The sequence below is a fragment of the Anomaloglossus baeobatrachus genome, chromosome 2 (genome assembly GCF_048569485.1).
Source record: "Anomaloglossus baeobatrachus isolate aAnoBae1 chromosome 2, aAnoBae1.hap1, whole genome shotgun sequence".
Taxonomy (NCBI): domain Eukaryota; kingdom Metazoa; phylum Chordata; class Amphibia; order Anura; family Aromobatidae; genus Anomaloglossus; species Anomaloglossus baeobatrachus.
The window spans coordinates 589,399,335-589,420,186 of NC_134354.1; the positions used below are offsets into that span (position 1 = coordinate 589,399,335).

Sequence of the window (20,852 nt, forward strand, 5' to 3'; positions counted from 1 at the left end):
AGAAGCTTGTTAATGATTATAGGAAGCAATTTCAGTTATTTATTATAAAGGGTGTGCTGCCAAACATTAAGTTGAGGGTGCCAACAATGTTGTCTGGACCATTTTTTTTGGAGATGTGTGAAATTATGTCCAATTTGACTTTTCTCTGTCTATTTTTTTGTGTTTCAATACACTCAAAGGAAATAAATGTGAATAACAAAACGTGTGTAATTGCAGTAATTTTCTGGGAGAAATGCTTCATTTTCTGGAACAATTTCAAGAGTGCCAACACTTTCAGTCATGGCTGTGTGTGTTCACATAGTCTCAGTTCTTATTATATAAAAAAAAAAATCATACACGTCATCTTTTTCTTACACAAGGCTGTGGACGCTATGCTGGCGGTCAAGGATATAACAGCATTGGACATTTCTGTGGTGGCTGGGCAGGAAACTGTGGTGATGGAGGAGTTGGGGGCAGCACTTGGTACCTAGTCTGTGATCGTTGCAGAGAGAAGTATCTTCGAGAAAAGCAGGCAGCGGTAAGGGATAAGGTAAAATTGTACTGCATGCCATTAAAAAGTTCATTATTATGAACTTGTTTTCAAGAAGTCTTTAACAATTCCTATTAGAATATGATGATGTGTTTGTAGGTCTAAAGCCGTAATCTGATCCTTACAATTCACAGGTGAAACAATCCAGACGGAAGCCGGTGCAGGTGAAAACGCCTCGTGCGTTACCCACCATGGAGGCCCATCAAGTGATAAAAGCCAATGCACTCTTTCTGCTGTCTTTGAGTAGTGCGGCAGAGCCAAGTATTCTGTGCTACCACCCTCCAAAACCTTTACTGTCCCAGCTCCCAAGTGTGAAAGAGGGGATTTCTGAGGACATGCCTCCCAAAATGCAGTGCCTGTACCTGCAGACACTAGCAAGGTAAGTGCACAATTCTGCACTGACAACACCTTTTACTGCAGACACTGCAATAATCTTCTAATCATACTGTGCCACTATACCAGGGCTTAGCTTTGAGGATGAGGATAATTCTTTGTGCTTTGATATATTTTGTCATTTACCTAAGGTTAAATGCATCATTGCTCCCAGTGAGATACAATTTCAGGCCTTTTGTTCTTAGGAATGGCAGAAGATGGAAGGGAACTAGTTTGGTTGTTTTAGACACTTCCAGGCTCTCTGGACATCTGTATCTACCACCTGTATCCAAGTGAAGAAATGTCAAAACTGACCAGAAAATACTTTGTTTGGTGCAAGCATTCTCCAATAATCTTGAGTAGATTAAGCCTTGCAGTGTGAAGTGCCATGGTGGATTTGTCTTTTCTACCTTGGGAATAATAGTAATATATACTCCTTTTTGTACTGTGTGCGGCATGTTTGTCAGTGAGTAACAAAACTCAGCAGTCTTATAACCTGTTGCATTTGTTCTTTTGTATCATGCAGACATCACCATGAGAACTTTGGTGGCTATCAGGATGACAATCTCTTCCAGGATGAAATGAGATATCTCCGATCTACTTCAGTACCTGCACCTTACATATCTGTAACCCCTGATGCTTGCCCCAATGTGTTTGAGGAACCAGAGAACAACATGAAATCAATGCCTCCTAGGTATTTATAAAGTGTAGGATCATATTTGACAGGAGACGCTCACATTTTAAAAGGATCCTGTCATCAGAAATTTTGCTTTAAACCTAAATGTTTCCCCCTCTGCAGCTCCTGGGCTGCATTCTAGCAAGGTTCCTGTTGGTTTTTTGCTCCCTTTTAGACCAAATATAATACTTTAATAAAGGTGTACCTTTTGGGATGCAAATTTTCTAAATCGTCCGTGGGGGTGGGCTCTCTGGTGTCCGTTATGTCCATCCTGCCGATTTACGACGTCCCCCAACGAGATTATGGGCGGCGCTGTGATTATCATTGCAAGTGCCCACCCATAATCTAGTGCACGCGCTTTCCTCTCTGCCTCCAGCGTTCTGCGCTGGCCGTAACCGGTGGTGTCCTGCTCCGATCCTCCCATCTATTTCCTGCTACAGGGAAAGATGGGAAAGAGGGGACGTGCGGTCATCTGGCCAGCGCTTGCACAGAATGCTGGAGGCAGAGGGGAAAGCGCGGGCACTTGCTTGCGATGACAACACAGCGCTGCCCATAATCTCGTGCCTGCGCAAACGTCACCAGCGGTCACACTGTGCATGCGGTGCACAGTCCCGCTACAGTGGCACTGCGCATGCGCCGGACCACGGGCTCACTGGGCGGCATCCTGGAAGTATGAAATGCTGCATTGGGGGACGGTGTAAATCGGCAGGAGGGACATAACGGACACCAGAGAGCCCGCCCCCATGGACGATTTAGAAAATTTGCATCCCAAAAGGTACAACTTTATAAAGTATTATATTTCGTCTAAAAGGGAGCAAAAAAACAACAGGAACCTTGCTAGAATGCAGCCCAGGAGCTGCAGAGGGGGAAACATTTAGGTTTAAAGCAAAATTTCTGATGACAGGTTCCCTTTAACTTCTGTCATGATCAAAAAAAAAGGTTTGTGAAGTTCCTAGAGTTGGTCACAAAGTGATTGCTCTATATCTGCAAATTCAATAACATTAGTTTGAGCTAAACATTTTTTTTTGTTTTCAATTTGTAGCCTTGAAACAAGCCCTATAACTGATACAGACTCTGCTAAACGTACAGTCTTCCAAAGATCCTACTCTGTAGTGGCCTCTGAATATGATAAGCAGCATTCTGTCCTGCAGCCTCGGGTGAAGGCTATTCCCAGACGGAGGGTCAACAGTGGTGATGCTGGTAAAATGTCATTTCTATTCCATTATGTTCCTCTGAAGTATGTTATTTATAGTATTGTAGCTATATAAACTTTCTTTCATAACGAAAAGTGAATTAGACTGTTCACTTTACCATTTTTGCTTATCCTCTTAAATTAGCCATGATTGATTAGCTTTAAATTTCGGATTCAACATAGCAACTGCCTAACTCCGCCGACTGTCATGCTCACAGCCACAAATGAGCTCTAGTTAGCACTTGGCTCCCAATTCGAGCACTCCTAGGCCCCTGCAGATGGATGTCAGACAAATATGGTAGTGCAACATGCGAATGTTGCCTAAGGCTGGGGCCACACGAGCGTATGGCATCCAATGCAAGTGCATCGGATGTGATATACCAGCTCCCACTGTGCTGCGAGTGTAAGCAAAGTGTCATGCCACTGTGATCTGATCCTGCAATCAGATCACAGCTGTGGAGGATAGGACTGGCACTTGCGGTGGGGTGGGAGGTATTTAATCTCCCTATCTCTTCTCCATTGCCAGCTGATGCGATTATCACATTGCACTCTGGTGTCATCCGAGTGCAGTACGATGTTTCACTGGCACCCATAGACTTGTGTGAGTGACAACTGATCGGATTCCAACCATAGCATGCTGCGATTGTTTTCTCGGTCCGATTTAGGGCTGAGAAAATAATCACACATGGGAGCGGCTCCATAGAGTATCATTGGTCCAGTTAAGGTACTTTCACACTTGCGTTGTTTTCCTTCCGTTACAATCCACCCTTTTGGAAAACAGCGGAATCCGTTAACGGATTCCGCGGTTTCCCATAGACTTGTATGGTTGACGGATTGTACCAAAAGGACCTGCGTTGCTTCCGCTGGGCGACGCTCCGTTGCTTCCGCCCAGCGGGAGGAACGCAGCATGTAACGTTGTTTTGAGCAGCGGAATCCTCTGGATTTCACTGCGCATGCTCTTTTTTTTTTTTTTTTTTTTTTTTTTTTTTTTTTACATTACAAACTTTATTTTGGCTCGCGGTGGCCGAACGTTCAGCTGAGCGCCCGGCCGTCGGCAAGTGACAGTGCTCAGCTGAGCGCCGGCATGCCCGGCCGCCGGCAAGAGACAGCGCTCAGCTGATCACCCGGCGGCCGGCTGCAGGGAGCGATCAGCTGATCACCCGGCGGCTGGCTGCAGGGAGCGATCAGCTGATCACCCGGCAGCCGGCTACTGGGAGCGATCAGTTGCCGGGTAAAACTGTAAAAAAAAAAAAATCAAAACGGATTCCGTTGTTTTGCAGCATTCGTTGCATCCGTTGTGCCACTATATGCAACACATCCGTTGCATCCGTCACACAACGCAATGCAACGGATACCGTTCAACGCAAGTGTGAAACTAGCCTTAATGATGAGCGAGTTTTGAAATACTCAGATTTGCGAAACTCGTGACGAGTACTGTCTAACACTGACGTATGCATTCTGAATAGTATGTGCAATGCAAGTAAAAGGGGAATACTCGCAGTTTAACAAGTAACCCGAATTCCGTACCATTCGTGCAAGTAGAAAATAGTACGGCATTTGGGTTACTCGTTACTTTGTGAGTATTCCCCATTGACTTGCATTGCACACACTACTCGGAATGCATACGCGAGTATTAGACAGTACTCGTTACGAGTATCGCGAATCCAAGTATTAAGAAACTCGCTCATCATTAATCCAGGTAGAATGCTATTTTTTTTTTTATATATATTAATCACATTGCACTAAAGCTAAACCTGATGAATCCCAGTGACACTTAGTACAAGTGTGAACAGAGACTGCGTTTCTAGTTTTCTTTTCCTTTGCTGATTGTATTTTTTAGCTTTTGGGAAAATGTAAAAAAGGCAGATATTTGGTCACTATTTCATGGGCATTCTGTGCTGCTTTTGCCATAGAAGTTGGTTCTTCATTGCTGAGACATCCATCACCAGAGCTATCCCGCTTGATCTCTGCTCACAGCTCGCTTTCAAAAGGAGAGCGAAATTTCCAGTGGCCAGTCTTGGCTTTTGTTATCCAGCACCACGATCTAGAAGGACTTGAAATTGCTATGAAACAGGCTCTAAGGAAATCTGCTTGCCGAGTATTTGCTATGGAGGTAAGTGATCATAGAATCTGTCCCAGATCGGTCACTTGTACCAGTTACAAATCAGAAATGTTGGCTCCAATTCTTGAAGACCAGCATTTTTCATGAATGGTCTTGATGAGGGAGGGTGGAGTGTGAGAAGCCAGATTCCTTAGGAAGCGTATGACTCCTTGTGCATCTCACCTGAAATCTTACTCCAGTCAGGAACTAGGATAAGATTTGTGGCATAAAGAATGCTGTCGCTTTTCATGAATGTGACCAGTGGTGGTCACCATGCCCTGTCACACCCCAGCCCCCCCTTTTTTGTCTCTGCTGGGTGAATATCGCTTGAAAATGTCAAGTCTTGCTTCTCATTCCACAAAAATGTTGTGACTTTTCAAAGCTTTTTACATAGGTTGTCGGCAATCTAAGCTTTGAGTCCGGGTCCTTGTGTTTTTAAATAGTTTTCTTTGCATGTAGTAAATACATATACATTTTCCATTGTGTTATTTTAGTGGATATATATGATCAGTCTTGTAAAACAAACTTTTGCTTATGTCTAGGCTTTCAATTGGCTCCTTTGCAATGTAATCCAGACATCGTCTCTTCATGATATATTATGGCACTTTGTGGCATCTCTCACTCCTGCTCCTATGGAGCCAGAGGAAGAAGAGGATGAGGAGAATAAGGCAAATAAAGAAAATGCAGAACAGGTATGTGCTGACATTATCACCTTTCTTACTGCATACTTGTTTTCCTTCTTGTAGATATTCCGGTAAGTACACAGCAAAGTCAAAGTAGGAGAAAATAGGTTTCGTACCAAGTTTAATGTTATCTGGGCCCTCTCCTACCATGATAACTGGACTCTGCGGAGCGCCCGGCCTAGAGTGAAGGCTAAGCTTGTACCCAAACGCTTTATTAATTGTGACTGCCTGAAATAGTGAAGTACTGTACTCTATCACTGGCAGTCCCACAGAAGGGAGGAGTAGTGCACAAGCTTGACCTTCGATACATTCACTCCACTGAGCTTTAACGCTTGGGCCAAAACCTTGTAACATTGTCACATTTTCTTCTTTTACACAATTTGACCTACGGTTTGGATTTTCAGATCCCCATCGTGTCAATTTCTGTTGTAGATTTTCACCACCAAACTCACCCATTACAATATAAGGTAAATTGTATTTGGAATAAGCAGCATAATTCGCATGGAAATCGTACAGATTTCGCTGCAGATTCTACATGGATTTGCATGAAATCTGGAGTGGATTTTTCTTTGGGTTTTTTTGAGTATGTGTGGATTTAATGGAATAGGCAGAATATTGATCTGAATCTGACTGGTTTGCAATAGCCATAAAGACTAATCCTTTCTGAATTTCTGTTTTGAAGGAAAAAGATACAAGAGTATGTGAACACCCGCTGTCTGACATAGTAATTGCTGGAGAAGCCGCACACCCGTTGCCTGACACATTTCATCGTCTTCTTCAAACCATTTCGGATTTGATGATGTCTCTTCCTGGTGGAAGTGCTCTGCAGCAGATGGCACTAAGGTAAATCAGGAGTGCAGAGCCGAGGTGTCAGCCTTGTCCTGTGTATTGTGACCCAAGCCGCCCAGCTCCTACCAATCTCTCTAGAACAGACTGTTTTGAGCTTACCTTTAATCTTTTTCCTGCCCCACATGTTAAGAAACGTACCCAACTTCAGCTCCACTTGCACTCCTCCCTACAGTTGTGCAATGAGTAGCCGCAGTCCACTGGACCCCACTTCTTGTGATTTTGGGGGTCCCAATAATCAGATATTTCCCATTGTTAATGAATTTCATAATATGAGAAAACCCCCTTTAAGGCACCCTCAGTGTTTTTATATCAGTGTGTCATCGTTTTTCCGGTATGGCTAAAGATAGAGATTAAACCCCATCCATGTGTTTACACAGACTCATAGGCTTGTATTGGCCCTTGTCATTCATGCTGCCGGATAAAAACGGACATGTCTCAGCCTGAAAACTTGGATATGTAAGCAACTCAATAGGTTATTATGGGTACCTGTGGTATCCGTAATAACAAACGGATGTCACACGTACCAGTAACACGGACATGTGAAGGAGGCCCAAGACAAATTTTATTTAGTAACCATGCTCAAAATTGCTTAGTGTTTTATGAGTATTCCTTCAAGAATACACTAGCCTTTTTTCTCATTCGTTGGTCATTCTATTATTTTAATTTTAAAATAAAAAAGATTTTTCTATTTGTTTGGTTTTCCATTTTAGTTGTACACTGATTTATGCAGCCAAGAAAGCAATTCCTCATATGATTTTCAGGATACATATGCGTGGTAGTAAATTAAATCCACATTTTATTTTAGATGCTGGAGTCTCAAGTTCAAGCAGTCAGATCACCAGTTTCTTCACCAGAGCAATGTATTTCATCACATTAACAATATTCTTTCCAAGTCTGATGATGGCGATAGTGAGGAGAGTTTCAACATCAGTGTGCAGTCCGGCTTTGAAGCAATGAACCAGGTACTTTCATTTCTTTTTAACCTATTGTTGTGTTGGGTGATGTATCTTAATCACTAATGATGCCACAGACATGTGAATCACCATTGATGATTACTGCTGACTATCCATTTTTGCAGAATGCTTCAATTAATTTACATTACAATAATGCTACAAAATATCAAATTAACAGGGGTTTTTAATGTTTACTCTTTCCTCCAGGAACTTTGTTTAGTTACTGGTCTCAAAGACATGACTAGCATTGTGGACATTAAGACTTCTAGCAGACCCGCCATGATTGGAAGCTTAACCGACGGATCTACCGAAACGTTTTGGGAGTCAGGAGATGAAGATAAAAATAAAACCAAGAGCATCACAATAAACTGTATCAAAGGCATAAATGCACGCTACGTGTCAGTGCATGTAGACAACTCTCGTGACCTTGGGGTATTTATTAGTTTACAATATTTTCTACTTTATTTTTTAGAAGACTAGATCTGCCCTGCTAATCATTTGCAGTGTATTCAGAAAGTATAAATCTATCATCCTTTTTTAGTACGAGTCTGTCAGCAGGCTTTTGCTACCACACATGGGAGCATCTTGATGTAGGGACAGACGTGAATTCCAACGATGTATCACTTATTGGGTTCCTTATGTACTGGAGATCTACTCCTCTGAATGCTGAGCTCTGTATAACGCCATCCCCAAACCACTTGACTGATTTCTGTGTACACTGTGCATGAGCAGAAAGTTGGCAATCAGTAATGTGTGGTTATATAGTGCTACTTGAATATGTAGGGCTACATGGTAGCAGGTTTGCTAGTTCTCTTATTGATCTCCTGCTGATTAAAACAGCGATGTTATCAAAACTACAGCAGGTAGCCCAATAGGTGACACATTGCTGGAATCAAGGCCTGTCTCTACATTATGCTGCTCTCAAATGGCAAAAACTTGTTGACATATCACATGTAAAAAAAAAAAACTTTTGATTTTATTTTTTTATGATTAATGCATGAGGGGGGTTCTTTGTTCTATTATAAAAGAGAGTTCTTGAAATCCTTCACAATATATCTTTAGTTATGATGCATGAACTCTTATAACTGTGAGACCTGTGTTTTCTGTGGAAGCCCTGATGACTCCCATGATCGATAGGATGAACAACGTTGTTCTGGCTCTCATAGAAATGTGTTGAGAATGTGACTTATGGGCACAAGATGGCACCGTGAGACCGGAGCGTTGCCAAAAAAAGGTGAAGATGCTATACGGGGGAGCATAAGAATATAGGCAGTGAACTTAGATTTACAGCACCAGTCCAGCAGTTAAATGCTGGAGTGGTGCTTTAACGTTAAAGGCAGGAAAAATAAAATGCTTTACGACTAGTGCCAGGCCTTACTGGGTGGTGCAAGACTCCGGTTGAGTCATGCATTACCCCCTTAACCAAGCATTCGGTAGAACAGCGTTTCTCCAGAAATATAATACTTGTACTGTGGGATCTTCTAGCAGGTCTTCCAAATTTGTGTACAACACTTTCTGATCCGGGCTCTTACAGAACTCGAAGCTTTTTTACTTTCTGTGCTAGAAAACTAAACTCTGATATCTGATTGGCTGCAAGGAGATTCCTAGTGTATTGTTTGCTCAAGAACGTGATCTGAATCATATTTTTGTAGATGTACTAATTTTCTCCATTTCTTGATGGTTCAAAATCAGTGCTAGATTTCCCATACAAGTAGCCATGTCCTAGGTATATCATTTCAGATGTATAACTGAAGGTTCTGGATAAAATAAAGTTTAAAAGAACTGAGAGTCCTAAGTGATGGATACCTTTTAATGGCTAACTGAAAAGATGGTAATAAATAGCAAGCTTTCCAGACTACTCAGGTTTCTTCGTGATGAACATGATGAGACCTGAGTGGTCTCAAAAGCTTGCTATTTATTACCATCTTTTCAGTTAGCCATTAAAAGGTATCCATCACTTAGGACTCAGTTCTTGTAAACAATTTTTCTTCATCATTCCTATGGGAGACCCAGACCATGGGTGTATAGCTTCTGCCTCCGGAGGACACACAAAGTACTACACTAAAAAGTGTAGCTCCTCCCTCCGAGCATATACACCCCCTGGATAACCAAATATAGCCAGTTCAATGCTTTGTGTTCAGGAGGCACACATCCACACATGCATTCTCATCTGATTTTTGATTTTAAAGAGTTTGAAGAAAAGCGGGTCCAAGCCTGGACTCCCGGCATGTCCCTTCTCACCCCACTGTGTCGGCGGTGTTGTTAAGGTTGATTTCAGGGCTGGAGCCTTACATGCCGCGCTCCTTCACCATCCCTCGGGCTCTGGCTTGAAGTGGGAGCCAGCACGGTTCTCACTGCCTTGCAGGAGACCGGTCTCCATCCGCAGCCCTTTCAGGATCCTGCCGGACGGAGCACTCATCCCTCAGGGACCTGGCCCTGCGTCTCACAAGCTAAGTATTTGAGACGTTATTGTCGGGGGGTCCCTTGCACTTTATTGTTGGGGAGAGTGTGTTATTTAACTTTTCTGACATTTCCGGCCGGTTCTCTGGTTTTCACCTGAGAACCGCGCCGAGGGTGCCTGCGCGCCAGCCGCATTGTAAAATTTAGGCCCCGGCTTCGCCTGAGGCCTAGTTTCGTTTTCACTGCCCCTGCATGTCAGTCATGCAGAGGGACAGTGCGGCGCCGCCCACCGGCCGTTCGGCACAGGGGAGGACACTCTTCTCTGAGGAGATGTTTCCCTCCCCTGTATTATCTCCTTGGCCCTCCGGATCCCGCTCTTTGACTAGGCCCCGCCCCCTCTCCTTGCTCCGGCGCCATTTTATCAGCGTTCTCATACCGATCGGCGCTGGCTGCAGCATCTCTGCATAATCTGTCTGGGGGTCCGAGCTGTGGGATCTGGAGGGCACACAAACGGTCTGGTAAGCCACAACCTCCGGTTGTGGACCTTCTTATACACTCTCTGAGGGTCATTCTGGCTCAGAGCCCCCACCTCAGCAGCATATCTCACTCTAGGAGCAAGGCTGCAAGGCTGTACTCAATATGCACTGCATGTAAGCTCGTACTGCCTGAACCGAGCACATATCCACATTGTGATGCCTGCTCTAACATGGTGGTGCCTCAGCCTGGAGTCTCCCCAGTGGTCCCTCCGGCTGCTCCGGCCCCGGTGGCTGAACCCCTGGCTTGGGTAGAATTGTTCTCTAAGTCTATCTCCCAGTCCTTTGCCGACTCCATGGGAGAGTTGTCCCGGACTCTGCTGAGCATGCATCAGCCCCCTTCTCAGGGCGCCTCTGCTGCTACGGCTCGCTCTGCAGAGCTCACAGAGGATTCTTCATCTGCTCCCAGACCCCGTCCTCCTAAAAGGAGACGCAGGGTCCCCTCTCCTTCCTCGTCCCGCGGCTCTGATTCACGAGCTGACTCGCAGGACGAGGAGGATGTCTTTACTGGGGGCTCGGACGCTACCTCCATGTGCCCCATTGATCTGACCGAGGGTGATGCAGATGTTAGGCTACTTTCACACATCAGGTTTTTGCCATCAGGTACAATCCGGAAAAAAACGGGTAAATCGGATCCGGTACCGCATCCTTTTTATCCCCATAGACTTGCATTGTAACCGGATTGTACCTGATGGCTTTGCGTTGCATCCGTTTTTTTCCGGATGCGGCAAAATTTATCAAAGCGGCGGCCGGAGGCAACGTATCTTGCAACGTTTTTTTGTCCGGCAAAAAAAAACGCATCGCGCCGGATCCGGCGCGATACGGCGTGTTTTACAATGAAAGCCTATGGACGCCGGATCCGGCGCAATGCGGTAAAAAATGGATGCGGCTACCGGATCCGTTTTTGTAAACTGCGCACGCACCAAATTAAAAAAGCTGATCCTTCAAAAAAAAGGACAAACCGGATGCAAAAACGGATGCAAACCGTATCCACCGGATCCGGTTTTGTACGCATCCGGCATAACGGATCCGTTAAAAACCGGATCCGGTGGATACAGTTTGCATCCGTTTTTGCCGGATCCTTTGCATCAGGAAAAAAAAGGATTGTGCCTGAATGCAGAAAACTGATGTGTGAAAGTAGCCTTAGTGTTTTGATTGCGTCCATTAATTCTGTACTGGACCTCAATCCGCCAGTATCAGAGGAGCAACCCTCTCTGGCAGAAAAGCACCAGTTTACCTCGCCTAAGAGAACAAGGAGTGTGTTCTTTAACCACTCCAGTTTTCAGGCCACTGTGACCAAGCCCAGAGCCTGTCCTGACAAACGCTTCCCAAAGCGTGGTTCTGATGACCGTTTTCCTTTTCCACCTGAGGTGGTCAAGGAGTGGGCTCACTCACCAAAGGTAGACCCTCCGGTGTCTAGACTCTCAGCCCGGACAGTTGTATCAGTGGCTGATGGCACCTCACTTAAGGATCCCACTGACCGCCAGGTTGACCTTCTGGCCAAGTCTGTATATGAGGCGGCAGGGGCCTCGTTCTCCCCATCTTTTGCAGCAGTGTGGGCTCTCAAAGCCATCTCTGCTTCTCTAGAGGAGATGCATTCCCTCACTAGGGACTCTATGCCTGAAATGGTTGCCTTAACTTCCCAGGCTTCAGCCTTTTCATCCTACGCCATGTCTGCCATGCTGGAGGCTTCTCACCGCACTGCAGTGGCTTCGGCTAATTCCCTCGCTATCCGCAGGATCTTGTGGCTTCGAGAGTGGAAGGCAGACGCTTCTTCAAAGACGTACCTTGCTGGGCTCCCATTTGCTGGGTCCAGGCTGTTCGGTGAACAACTGGATGAAATTATTAAGGAAGCTACTGGCGGGAAGAGTACTTCCATGCCACAGACTAAAACCAGGAAACCTGTCCAGGGAAGGAACCAGTCGAGGTTTCGTTCCTTTCGTTCCTCTAACTGGTCGTCCTCTAAGCCCTCGGCCTCGTCCACTAACTCAGCCAAGGACCAGAAGTCTAACTGGCGCAAGAAGCCGCGTCCACAGAAGTCCGCAGGAGCTGCTGCCACTAAGGCAGCCTCCTCTTGACTATCTGGCCGAGCCAGCAACGTCCTTGGTCGGTGGCAGGCTCTCCCACTTTGGCGACGTGTGGTTTCAACACGTCTCCGATCAGTGGGTGCGGGATATCATCTCCCACGGCTACAGGATAGAATTTTCTTCCAGCCCGCCAAACAGATTTTTTCTGTCAACTCCCCCCTGCTCCAAGGCCGCTGCCTTCTCTCAGGCTGTGGCATCCTTGCAGGCCAACGGAGTAATTGTACCGGTTCCCGCCCGGGAACGGTTCAGAGGTTTCTACTCAAATCTCTTCCTAGTCCCCAAAAAGGACGGTTCCTTCCGGCCCATCCTGGATCTCAAGCTTCTCAACAAGCATGTTCAGGTGCGGCATTTTCGCATGGAGTCTCTGCGATCAGTCATTGCCTCAATGACCCAAGGAGATTTCCTGGCATCCATCGACATCAAGGATGCCTATCTGCATGTGCCAATTGCAGTTTCACACCAGCGTTGGCTACGTTTTGCAATCGGAGAGGAACATTTCCAATTCGTGGCTCTCCCCTTCGGGTTAGCCACGGCCCCTCGAGTATTCACCAAGGTCATGGCAGCAGTGGTTACGGTTCTGCACCTCCAGGGGTTGGCAGTGATTCCTTACCTGTACGACCTTCTAGTCAAGGCTTCATTCAGTGCAGACTGTCAGCGGAGTGTCTCGCTCACTCTCGCCACTCTTGTTCAATTCGGGTGGCTTGTCAATCTGCCCAAGTCCACTCTGACTCCGACCCAGAAACTCACGTACCTAGGGATGCAGTTCGAGACTCTGCCGGCACTTGTCAAGCTGCCCTTAGTCAAACAGCAGTCCCTCCATCTGGCGGTGTGCTCTCTGCTGAGGCCCCGCCGTCATTCCATCAGGCACCTAATGCAGGTGCTGGGTCAGATGGTGGCGTCAATGGAAGCGGTTCCCTTTGCCCAGTTCCATCTGCGTCCTCTGCAGCTGGACATTCTCCGCTGTTGGGACAAGCAGACTTCTTCCTTGCACAGGTTGGTGGCTCTGTCGCCACAGACCAGGGGCTCTCTTCAGTGGTGGCTTCGGCCCCTCTCTCTGTCTCAGGGACGCTCCTTCCTGGCCCCGTCCTGGGTGATTCTCACCACGGATGCCAGTCTATCCGGCTGGGGAGCAGTATACCTCCACCACGGAGCACAGGGCACTTGGACTACGTCCGAATCAGCCCTCTCGATCAATGTGCTGGAAATCAGAGCTGTGCTCCTAGCTCTCGTAGCCTTTCACCACCAAGCACATTCGAGTCCAGTCAGACAACGCGACAGCGGTTGCCTACATCAATCACCAGGGCGGGACTCGCAGCCTCCTGGCAATGTTGGAGGTTCAACGCATCCTTCAGTGGACGGAGGACTCAAAGTCCACCATATCCGCAGTCCACATCCCAGGCGTAGAAAACTGGGAGGCAGATTATCTTAGCCGTCAGGCCGTGGACAGCGGCGAGTGGGCTCTGCATCCGGCAGTGTTTCGGTCAATCTGCCGCAAGTGGGGCACTCCGGAAGTGGATCTAATGGCATCCCGGCACAACAACAAGGTCCCGGTTTACGTGGCTCGCTCCCACGATCCTCAAGCCTTTGCAGCGGATGCGCTGGTTCAAGATTGGTCCCAGTTTCGTCTGTCTTACGTGTTTCCCCCTCTAGCTCTCTTGCCCAGAGTCAAGCGCAAGATCAGAATTTAGGGCCGTCAGGTCATCCTCATTGCTCCAGACTGGCCCAGGCGAGCTTGGTACCCAGACCTGCTCCATCTGTCCGTAGAGGTGCCGTGGCATCTCCCGGACCGCCCAGACCTTCTCTCACAAGGTCCGTTTTTCCGCCAGAATTCTCAGATTGCCGGCGTGGCTCTTGAGTCCTGGATCTTGACGACTTCTGGCATTCCTCCTGAAGTCATCTCCACTATGACTCTGGCTCGGAAGTCTTCCTCAGCCAAAATTTATCACAGGACTTGGAGAATTTTCCTGTCCTGGTGTCGTTCTTACGGCCATGCCCCTTGGCCTTTTTCTTTGCCGACCATCCTGTCCTTTCTACAGTCCGGTCTGCAGCTAGGACTATCCCTCAATTCCCTCAAGGGACAGGTCTCGGCTCTGTCAGTGTTGTTCCAGCGGCGTATCGCCCGGCTGGCTCAGGTGCGCACCTTTATGCAGGGCGCATCTCACATCATTCCGCCTTACCGGCGGCCCTTGGATCCCTGGGACCTTAATCTGGTCCTCACGGCCTTTCAGAAACCCCCCTTTGAGCCTCTTAGGGAGGTTTCTTTGTTTCGTCTTTCACAGAAAGTCGTCTTTCTAGTGGCCATAACTTCCCTCAGGAGAGTCTCTGATTTAGCTGCGCTCTCTTCGGAGTCACCTTTTTTGGTTTTTCATGAAGACAAGGTGGTTCTCCGTCCGACTCCGGACTTTCTCCCTAAGGTGGTATCTCCTTTCCACCTTAACCAGGACATTTCATTGCCTTCCTTTTGTCCGGCTCCTGTTCATCGCTTTGAGAAAGCGTTGCATACTTTAGATCTGGTGCGGGCGCTCCGGATCTATGTGTCACGCACCGCTGTTCTTAGGCGGTGCACCTCTCTTTTTGTGCTGACCACAGGTCGGCGCAAGGGCCTCTCTGCTTCTAAACTGACCCTTGCTCGTTGGATTAGGTCGGCCATTTTTGATGCCTACCAGTGTACTCAAGTGCCTCCCCCGCCGGGGATCAAGGCACACTCAACCAGAGCTGTCTGTGCCTCTTGGCCTTTCAGGCACCAGGCTACGGCTCAGCAGGTCTGTCAGGCTGCCACTTGGTCTAGTCTGTACACCTTTTCGAAGCACTACCAAGTGCATGCTCATGCTTCGGCAGATGCGAGCTTGGGCAGACGCATCCTTCAGGCGGCTGTCGCCCATTTGTGAAGTTAGGTTTTGCCTACTTCTCAGTTTTCTGTTTATTTGCCACCCATGGACTGCTTTGAGACGTCCCATGGTCTGGGTCTCCCATAGGAACGATAAAGAAAAAGAGAATTTTGTTTATTTACCGTAAATTCTTTTTCTTATAGTTCCGTAATGGGAGACCCAGCACCCTCCCTGTTGCCTGTTGGCAGTTTCTTGTTCCGCGTGTTATCACCGGCTGTTGTTGTAGACAGAGGCTCCGGTTGTTCCGGTTTTTGCTCTATCTCTACTGGTGGGTGGCTATTCTCCTTCAGCTTTTGCACTAAACTGGCTATATTTGGTTATCCAGGGGGTGTATATGCTCGGAGGGAGGAGCTACACTTTTTAGTGTAGTACTTTGTGTGTCCTCCGGAGGCAGAAGCTATACACCCATGGTCTGGGTCTCCCATTACGGAACTCTATAAGAAAAAGAATTTACGGTAAGTAAACAAAATTCTCTTTTTGTTTATCTCTACCCGGTACAAAGATATATTTTACCTGTATAGAAATTCTGGGGAACACAATGGTGGACTCCCAGCGATTAGACGTTAATCACCTGTCTTGTGGATTAGTGATAAATGTCTATTGTGGGACAAATCCCTTGGGCTGGGTTCAGACGGGCGAACTTCACTCTGTATACAGACCACATTGCCAGACTGACGGACAGTGAAGTACATCCATCTGAACCCACCTACTATAGCGCTACATGTAGAAGGAGCAGTATTCCAGTCTTTATATCTCAGTAATATTGCTGTATGGACGGTGACAGTCCTGCCATCCCAGTGTGATGGTAACGGTATCAGAAGATGAGCTGCAATTGAATGTCATTTTTGCATCATTTTTCAGAATAAAGTAACATCAATGACATTTTTGTGTGGGAAGAGCGTGGAAGACCTGTGCAGGATTAAACAGGTAAATGCCTTAACACTCTCTTATTACTAAATTCCTGTTGGAAATAAAATCTGTAGGCCGCAGTCAGCTGCGGAATAAAGATGTGATGTAGTAACACTACCGTTTCATTTTTTATTACAAGGCTGACTTGGATTCCAGACACATTGGCTGGGTGACAAGTGAACTGCCTGGAGGGGATAATCACATTCTGAAGATTGAGATGAAAGGCCCTGAGAACACGCTGAGAGTGCGGCAAGTGAAAGTACTCGGCTGGAAAGATGGCGAAACAATCAAAATAGCTGGGCAAATATCTGCCAGTGTGGCTCAGCAGAGGAACTGTGAATCTGAGACGCTGCGCGTGTTTAGGCTCATCACGTCACAGGTTTGTGTTCTGCCTTACAATTCGATAAGGTGTCTACACGAACATGAGTCAGCAGTTCACCCGTTATATACAATGTACTTCTCACTACCAAAACTGGCCACATATTCAGCCTTCACTAACAGAAACTGTCTTTCAGTATTGTATTTATGGACAATTCATCTCCCATAGGTATTTGGCAAGCTGATTTCTGGAGATGCTGAACCCACCCCTGAGCAAGAGGAAAAGGCTCTCTTGTCCTCACCCGAAGGGGAAGAAAAGGTACAGAGGCTGCAAGATTTTTATATAAAGACCTTCCAGATTATTTTCTTCTTACTTTTAGGATAAAGTGACCATAAAAAATAACAGTTCACCTCCAATTAATCAAATTGAAATTTTGATACAAAAGGCTGTTCCATTGAGTAGTTCTATCGGCATCCTATCGCTACTAGGAATGAATTCTTATCTGACTTCCAATATGGCATTCTCCTACTTTTATGTTCAAAACAATAGGTCTGATTAATCAACACCGGTCATTTTCTCATTTTCTTGCTGGTCTTAATAAGGGGAATGTTTGGAGTCAGAGGCTACTGATTACTTAACAGGTGCATGTCTCCTAATGAATCAGAAGTCTGACGAGTTGCGTGCGCCGCCGTACATCACGGCAGAAATCTTGCTGCAGTCAGACCTAAAACTGGAGTAAGATATCCAGAGTTGGCGGAAATTCCCGGAGTTTGACGTCCCGTCAAAGGAACTGGCCTAAAAAAAAAAAAAAATTAGAAGATGCAATTTTTTTCTGAAAAAATGTTGCAGCTTTTCAAACCAGTTTAGTCAGGCATTCTGTAAAATCGCCATTATGATTCAGGGCCAAGCCAATGTGGGTTTTTTTTTCTTTTATATATGAACTTTTATATGTTTTAAATGGTTTATTTCTTTATCGTTCCTTTGGGAGACCCAGACCATGGGTGTTTAGCTTCTACCTCCGGAGGACACACAAAGTACTACACTTAAAAGTGTAGCTCCTCCCTCTGAGCTTATACACCCCCTGGTGAGCAGACCCAGCCAGTTTATTGCTTTGTGTTCAGGAGGCATACATCCACACATGCATTCTCATATGATTTTTTCCTTTTGGAACGAGATTAAAGAGTGGGGTCCACATCTGGACCCCCGGCATGTCCCTTCTCACCCCACTGTGTCGGCGGTGTTGTAAGGTTGATTCCTAGGCTGGAGCCTTTACATGCCGTGCTCCTTCACCATCCCTCCTGGGCTCTGGCTTGAAGTGGGAGCCAGCACGGTCTCCATGCTTGGCAGGAGACCGGTCTCCATCCGCAGCCCTTCAGGACCCTGCTGGACCGGAGCACTCATCCCCAGGGACTTGGCCCTGCGTCTCAGCAGCTAAGTACCTGAGATGTTTAGATTTCGGGGTCCCTGTACCTTATTGTTGGGGGAGAGTGTGCTTATTGTGTTTACTGACATTTCCGGCGGGTTCTCTAGCTGTCGCCTGAGAACCGCGCCGATGGTGCCTGCGCGTCGGCCGCGCCGCTCAAATTTAGGCCCCGGCTTCGCCGGAGGCCTAGTTTCTGTTTCACTGCCCTCGCATGTCACTCATGCAGAGGGACAGTCTCTGCTCCTCCCGGCGGCCGTTCTGTACAGGGGAGGGACACTCCCCACTGCAGTGTGTGTCCCCTCCCCTGTAGGTCTTTATGGCCTTCCAGATCCCGCTCCTCAAGCAAGTCCCGCCCCCTCTCTTCGCTCCTGCGGGCATTTTCTCAGCGTTCTCTCTGCGATCAGTCATTGCAGCGCTGGTCTGCAGCATCTCTGCTGAGGTGCTGTGCTTGGGGGTCCGGGCTTCGGGATCTGGAGGGCACACAACACCGCTCCAGCGGTCTGGTAAGCCACAACCGGTCTCCGGTTGTGGACCTCTGTATATACTCTCTGGGGTTCATTCTCTGGCAGAGCCCTCACTCCAGCAGCATGTCTCACACGAGGAGCAAGGCCCCAAAGCTTTATGCTGTATGCGCTGCATGTAAGCTCCTGCTGCCTGAACCGAGCACCTTCCCACATTGTGATGCTTGCTCCAACTTGGCGGTGCCACAGCCTGTAGTCTCACCCCCAGTGGTTTCTCAGGCTGCTCCTGCTCCTGTGGCTGAACCCCCGGCTTGGGTAGAATCCTTTTCTAGGTCTATCTCCCAGTCTTTTGCTGAGTCCATGGGACTTCTGTCCAGGACGTTGATGAATATTCATCAGCCCCCTTCACAGGGTGCCTCTGCTGCTAGGGGTCCCTCAGGACCGGAGCTCACAGAGGATTCATCATCAGGGCCCAGACCCCGTCCTCCTAAGAAGAGACGCAGGGTTCCCTCTCCCTCCTCCTCCCGTGGCTCTGATTCCAGAGCTGACTCGCTGGATGAGGAGGATGCCTTTACAGGGGGCTCGGAGGCTAACTCCATGTGCCCCATTGATCTGTCCGAAAGTGACTCAGATCTTAGTGACTTGATTGCTTCTATTAATTCTGTACTGGATCTCAATCCGCCAGTATCAGAGGAGCAACCCTCTCTGGCAGAAAAGCACCAGTTTACCTTGCCTAAGAGAGCAAAGAGTGTGTTCTTTAACCACTCCAGTTTTCAGGCCGCTGTGACCAAGCCCAGGGCCTGTCCTGACAAGCGCTTCCCAAAGCGTGGTTCTGATGACCGTTTTCCCTTTCCACCTGAGGTGGTCAAGGAGTGGGCTCAGTCCCCAAAGGTAGACCCTCCAGTGTCTAGGCTCGCAGCCCGGACCGTTGTCGGTGGCTGATGGCACTTCCCTTAAGGATTCCACTGACCGCCAGATTGACCTTCTGGCCAAATCCGTGTATAAAGCGGCGGGGGCCGCGTTTTCTCCGACTTTTGCAGCAGTGTGGGCTCTCAAGGCCATCTCTGCTTCTCTGGAGGAGATGCATTCCCTCACCAGGGAATCTATGCCCGAAATGGATGCCTTAACTTCCCAAGCTTCGGCCTTTTCATCCTATGCCATGTCTGCCATGCTGGAGGCTTCTCACCGCACTGCGGTGGCTTCGGCTAATTCCCTCGCTATCCGCAGAATCTTGTGGCTTCGAGAGTGGAAGGCAGATGCTTCTTCAAAGACGTACCTTGCTGGGCTCCCTTTTGCTGGGTCCCGGCTGTTCGGAGAACAGCTGGATGAAATTATTAAGGAAGCTACTGGCGGGAAGAGTACTTCCATGCCTCAAACTAAAGCCAGGAAACCTGTCCAGGGTAGGAATCAGTCGAGGTTTCGCTCCTTTCGTTCCTCCAACTGGTCGTCCTCTAAGCCCTCGGCTTCGTCCGCTAACTCAGCCAAGGACCAGAAATCCAACTGGCGCACAAAAGCGCGTCCACAGAAGACCGCAGGAGCTGCTGCCACTAAGGCAGCCTCCTCGTGACTATCTGCCCGCTCCAGCAATGTCCTTAGTCGGTGGAAGGCTCTCCCACTTTGGCGACGCTTGGTTTCAACACGTCTCCGATCAGTGGGTGACAGATATCATCTCCCACGGCTACGGGATAGAATTCTCTTCCAGTCCGCCAAACAGATTTTTTTCTCTCAACTCCCCCCTGCTCCAAGGCCGCCGCCTTCTCACAGGCCGTAGCAGCCTTACAGGCCAATGGAGTAATTGTACCGGTTTCCGCCCGGGAACGGTTCAGAGGTTTCTACTCAAATCTCTTCCTAGTTCCCAAAAAGGACGGTACCTTCCGGCCCATCCTGGATCTGAAGCTTCTCAACAAGCATGTTCAGGTGCGGCGCTTTTGCATGGAGTCTCTGCGATCAGTCATTGCCTCTATGTCCCAAGGGGATTTCCTGGCATCCATCGACATCAGAGATGCCTATCTGCATGTGCCAATTGCAGTGTCACACCAGCGTTGGCTACGTTTTGCAGTAGGAGAAGATCACTTCCAATTCGTGGCTCTCCCCTTCGGGTTGGCCACGGCCCCTCGGGTATTCACCAAGGTCATGGCAGCAGTGATTGCAGTTCTGCACCTCCAGGGGTTGGCAGTGATTCCTTACCTGGACGACCTTCTAGTCAAGGCGTCATCCAGCGCAGACTGTCAGCGGAGTGTCTCGCTCACTCTCTCCACTCTAGCTCAATTCGGGTGGCTGGTCAATCTGCCCAAATCCACTCTGACTCCGACCCAGAGTCTCACGTACCTAGGGATGCAGTTCGAGTCCTTGACGGCACTTGTGAAGTTGCCCTTAGTCTAACAGCAGTCCCTCCAGCTAGCGGTGCTCTCTCTGCTGAGGCCCCGCCGTTATACCCTCAGGCGTCTGATGCAGGTGCTGGGTCAAATGGTGGCGTC

The 20,852-nt window shown here is 47.9% G+C and overlaps 1 protein-coding gene across 17 annotated transcripts in view; it reads left to right on the forward strand.

The window, feature by feature from the left end:
- The window catches only part of MYCBP2 (MYC binding protein 2), a 481,356-nt gene that overhangs the window by 411,421 nt on the left and 49,083 nt on the right, over positions 1–20,852 (forward strand). For 13 of the 17 annotated variants that reach the window (XM_075336774.1, XM_075336781.1, XM_075336785.1 and 10 more), the window contains 12 exons: positions 360–529; positions 664–908; positions 1,428–1,595; positions 2,620–2,777; positions 4,683–4,882; positions 5,413–5,562; positions 6,236–6,396; positions 7,208–7,364; positions 7,563–7,787; positions 16,125–16,190; positions 16,312–16,551; positions 16,720–16,809. In XM_075336774.1, the coding sequence (XP_075192889.1) occupies positions 360–529; positions 664–908; positions 1,428–1,595; positions 2,620–2,777; positions 4,683–4,882; positions 5,413–5,562; positions 6,236–6,396; positions 7,208–7,364; positions 7,563–7,787; positions 16,125–16,190; positions 16,312–16,551; positions 16,720–16,809 (2,030 nt within the window). The remainder of the gene's footprint in view (positions 1–359; positions 530–663; positions 909–1,427; positions 1,596–2,619; positions 2,778–4,682; positions 4,883–5,412; positions 5,563–6,235; positions 6,397–7,207; positions 7,365–7,562; positions 7,788–16,124; positions 16,191–16,311; positions 16,552–16,719; positions 16,810–20,852) is intronic. The other 4 variants (XM_075336775.1, XM_075336782.1, XM_075336790.1 and 1 more) reach the window with 2 other exon arrangements.